Source organism: Gavialis gangeticus, unplaced genomic scaffold (genome assembly GCF_001723915.1).
Source record: "Gavialis gangeticus isolate Ggan-Ray unplaced genomic scaffold, GavGan_comp1, whole genome shotgun sequence".
Taxonomy (NCBI): Eukaryota; Metazoa; Chordata; order Crocodylia; family Gavialidae; genus Gavialis; species Gavialis gangeticus.
In genome coordinates this window covers 4,505,119-4,509,269 of record NW_017729016.1, presented here as the reverse complement: position 1 = coordinate 4,509,269, position 4,151 = coordinate 4,505,119, and the positions used below count along the sequence as shown (strand labels likewise).

The following is a 4,151-nucleotide window of genomic DNA, read 5'->3' as shown; positions in this document are numbered from 1 at the left end:
GGTGATCCTCCCCCTCTATGCGGCACTGGTCAGGCCGCAGCTGGAGTACTGCGTCCAGTTCTGGGCACCGCACTTCAGGGGGGATGTGGACAGCATGGAGAGGGTCCAGAGGAAGCCACTCGCATGATCGGGGCAGCAGGGCAGGCCCTACGAGGAGAGGCTACGGGATCTGAACCTGTTCAGCCTCCACAAGAGAAGGCTGAGGGGGGATCTAGTGGCCTGTTATAAACTAGTCAGGGGGGACCAGCAGGCATTGGGGGAGTCCCTGTTCCCCCGAACACCGCCAGGAGTGACCAGGAATAATGGTCACAAGCTGGCAGAGGGTAGGTTAGATATCAGGAGGGACGACTTCAGGTTCAGGGTGGCTAGGGTCTGGAACCAACTTCCAAGGGAAGTGGTGCTGGCTCCTACCCTGGGGGCTTTAAGAGGAGGCTGGATGAACACCTTGCCGGGGTTGTTTGACCCCAGTACTCTTTCCTGCCATGGCAGGGGGTCGGACTAGATGATCTTCTCAGGTCCCTTCCGACCCTAGAAACTATGAAACTACTACAACACCTGGATGAGACTGGTCTCATAACCCATCACGACCTTAGATCCACTCCTGACAACTGGGCTTTGGCAAAGTTTGTAGTGTGACAAGGGGCTCCATGGATAAGTTAACCTACTAAGAAATGATTGGAAATCAGAGGAAGAAGGTGGGAGATGTCAGGGAAGTTGCGAGTTAATAGAGGCATTAAAAACAATCCTGGGTACCATTGACAGGTAGCTGGAATACTGAATTAATGTTGTAGAGCAAAGTCAGAGAAACACTGCCAAGACCATCAGAGTGGGAGGAGCAAGATAGAGAATAAGGAGGACAAAGTGGGGTGAACTTGCTCAGACCTGTCATATGCCAACACAAACAGGTGGCTTTCCATAACACAAAACCCCTGTGAAGTTCTTCGGAAAATCTGTAGCAATGTCTCCAGGGGATTAAGCTGGAACGCTGTGCAATAACACAAAGGCCTGTGGAAGTGGGTGTTTGTCAGACAAAGTCAGAAAGGGAGGAGGGTGTGAGACCTAGGCACAGGATTAGGCACAGTCAAAAAGATTAAGAGGCGAGGACAGGACAGAAGACAAAGGCTGTTCCATCCTACAGCTTGCAGTGGTATCCCTCATCATCAGCCAGGCAACGCCCAGGTGCCATCCATCCCCCCTGCCGGCACGCCCATCCCTCGCTGCAGTCTCAAGTGAGAGGCCAGGTGAACCTTTGAAACTGAGTACCCCATGTGCCCATCATGGTGGAAGCCTTCAAGTCCCGGCGGAGGATCATTGGCAGGAAGCCACAGATCTAGTATGAGAAAAGCAGGGTTAAAGTTTGAACGTGCTGTGAGCACTCACACGTTAAGGGTTAATACCATTTCTTGCCTGCACTGCTCTGAGGACTGTCGAGCACAGGCATGGTTAGGGACCAGGACACCTGGGTTGTATCCCTGCCCTGATGGAGGAGGTGAGCCGGAAGCAAAGCATCCTGGGATGCTGGAGGACTATAAATTGCTCATTTTATCTCCACGAAGCAGACTGAAGTTACCCTAACATGAGCTTGGTAGCATGGCCCAGAGATAACCCTGTACTGACGTTGTGTAACTTTGCGATGTTTGGAGGGCCACTTAGAATACACTAAGGGCACTTAAAACATGAATGTTCCCACATTACAGCTTGTTAATCTGTGCTAAGTGTAACGTGCAACTGCACTTTAACTGGCTCTAAATTTTGTCCGTAGGTAGAGCAATACTCGCATACACACACGTGAAGCCTGCATGCAGGTGCCCATGCCCATGGCATGGCTAGAATACAAGGGGAAAGGGGACTGCACAAGTAGAAGTGAGCCTATAAAATATTGTATTAGTGAGAGAAAGCGAGGGAGAAGGGAGTGAAACAAGACTGATATTCCATGGTGGCTTGAGGGCATACAGTTTTATAGGAAGGACCGAGCTGCATGCCTTGTTGGGAGGGCACCTTTGATCCCGTAATGAAATCATGACTTATCTTTTCAGGTGGGCTGATGGCTGCGGAGAATTCAGTTGTGACGTATCGAGTAAGAGGAATGCAAGCTCTCTCCCTTTCTCTCTTTCCCTCCTCCCACATATATACACAGGGTCTCTTTATTCCCTTGCAAATGATGCCTGAACTGCAGTCTGGTGTCCTTCCCATCCTGACGACAATTAATAGAAATTAGGAATTGAAGCCAGATTTTCTCCTTGGAGCTTGGGCATGGGATCTAAACTTCCCACATCTCTGCCTCCCATTGCACAGTTTGTTCTGTTTTTAATTACAAAATGCCTGATATAGCAAAACGTCTGCACAGTCCAAGAAACTTAGATCTGTGTTTGCTTTGATCTTAAACGGAATAATCCAGCCCTAGGCTGCAGGCATGCTCACAGAGCTTCTAGTTTCTTTTTACTTGGAGAAAAATATGAGCTGTGCTCTATGCAATGATGCATCTCACTCTCTGCACCCCCCTTTTCAAAATCCTAGATCCATCCATGCTCTCCAATGTTAGAATAAGCTTCCCTGCTCTAATTGCCAAATTGGTGCATGTGAATCCTGGATCTAAACCCAAATGCTTGTGGCTTGTGCTCATGCCTGTATTAAACGGTCCCTGAGGATTGTAACCAGTCTCTGAGATCATGTTCTTTCTTTTTCTCTCTGCTCAGTGCACCAGCAGCCCTGTCAATGGTAAGTTGCCATATAATTCCCCATGGAAAGATTTTGGATGAGTCCTGATCATGCCTTTATTGCGTTATCTCCAGCTTTGTCTCTCTTCCTTTCTTTGAGCAGAAGCTGACATTTGTGCCTCAGTGAAAAGGTAGGTGAGCTGCTTGCAAATTCTCTTATCCCATGGGTTGCTTTTTGAATGACGCAGACTTGCAAAGGGGCCTGGCTTTGGATAATAAGAGCTGACATCTATGCAGCATCTTCCTTCCTGGATGGTCCCTGGGTGTTTTACAAAACAGGGGTGACTGCAGATCGGGGAAAGGAATCAAACCGAGATCATTTAGAGAAGTGCATGACGGATGCAGGCCGAATCTCCTTGGCATGGCAAAGGGCACACTTCGCAGTGAATTGTGCTACCTGAGCCTCGGGGCTGTGTTCAGAGCTCACGGGGATCTGAGTATGACCCAGGCTGGATAACTATTAGAGCATGTATCTGAAACCTGAACGGGCCAGATCTTTGCAATCACTGAATCTGGCTTCTGTAAGGTATCTGTTATTTCTAAGCATGAGCTGAATAGCTTCAGCAAAGACTTCCCAGCAGATCTGATGTTCACTTTGACTATTTGGCATCCAGTCTTTTTGTTGCGTGGGTGGTCACTAAGGTTGGAGGACTGAACTCTTTTTAAAAAGAATAATAGCAAGCTGGCTGCCTTCAAGGATTTTTGAGTGAATGCACTTTCCTGCCCTGCTTTGGAGATGACAAGCATTGGGATGTGAGGCTTTCCTTTCCCGAGCTCTTTGTGATGACTCTTTTCCTCTGTGGCCTGTTGTGCCCTTCGGCGCTTTGCATCCCGTGAGGTTAAGACAAACACTGAGGTGGTTACTGTTTCCCCGCAGTGTCAGCAAGGAGATGCTCCTGGAAATAGCCAGCGGCAAAGCCTCCCCCTGCAGCCTCACTTTTGGCCAGTACGCGTGTGCACAGGTAAAGACCATCCCTATATTTCCATAAGCTAATGGATATATGTCAAAGAAATGAGCAGTGTTGTTTAGTCTGAAAGAAACCCTGGGCACGGTGGTGTTGGGGGTCACCACAGCAGGGCACAGGTTCCCCATTTTCCATTGCTGGGATTTCAAGATAAAAAAAAGGGTGAAATGCACTTTCGTGCATGTTCGAGGGGCGTCTTAACCAACAAGTGACTAAAGCTTGACACGAAAGGTAAGAGCCAGCAGATTTATGGCCTGGACTCATATCTGCTGAAGGCTGTAGAGAACTAATTAAACAACTACAAAATCATTGAATCACAGACAACGAGGGTTGGAAGAGACCTCAGGAGGTCACTGCAGGTCCAAGCAGGACCGGCCCCAACTACATCATCCCAGCCAAGGGCTTTGTCTAGCCGGGTCTTAAACACCCCCAAGGACGGAGACTCCCCCACCTCTCCGGGTAACCTGTT

General features: G+C 48.9%; 1 protein-coding gene across 1 annotated transcript in view; it reads left to right on the top strand.

Moving 5' to 3' along the window:
• Positions 1-4,151, top strand: part of MSLN (mesothelin) — a 29,951-nt gene that overhangs the window by 3,102 nt on the left and 22,698 nt on the right. Inside the window, exons 3-6 of the mRNA XM_019512716.1 lie at positions 2,037-2,077; positions 2,697-2,718; positions 2,821-2,848; positions 3,595-3,679. Coding sequence (XP_019368261.1) covers positions 2,037-2,077; positions 2,697-2,718; positions 2,821-2,848; positions 3,595-3,679 — 176 coding nt within the window. The remainder of the gene's footprint in view (positions 1-2,036; positions 2,078-2,696; positions 2,719-2,820; positions 2,849-3,594; positions 3,680-4,151) is intronic.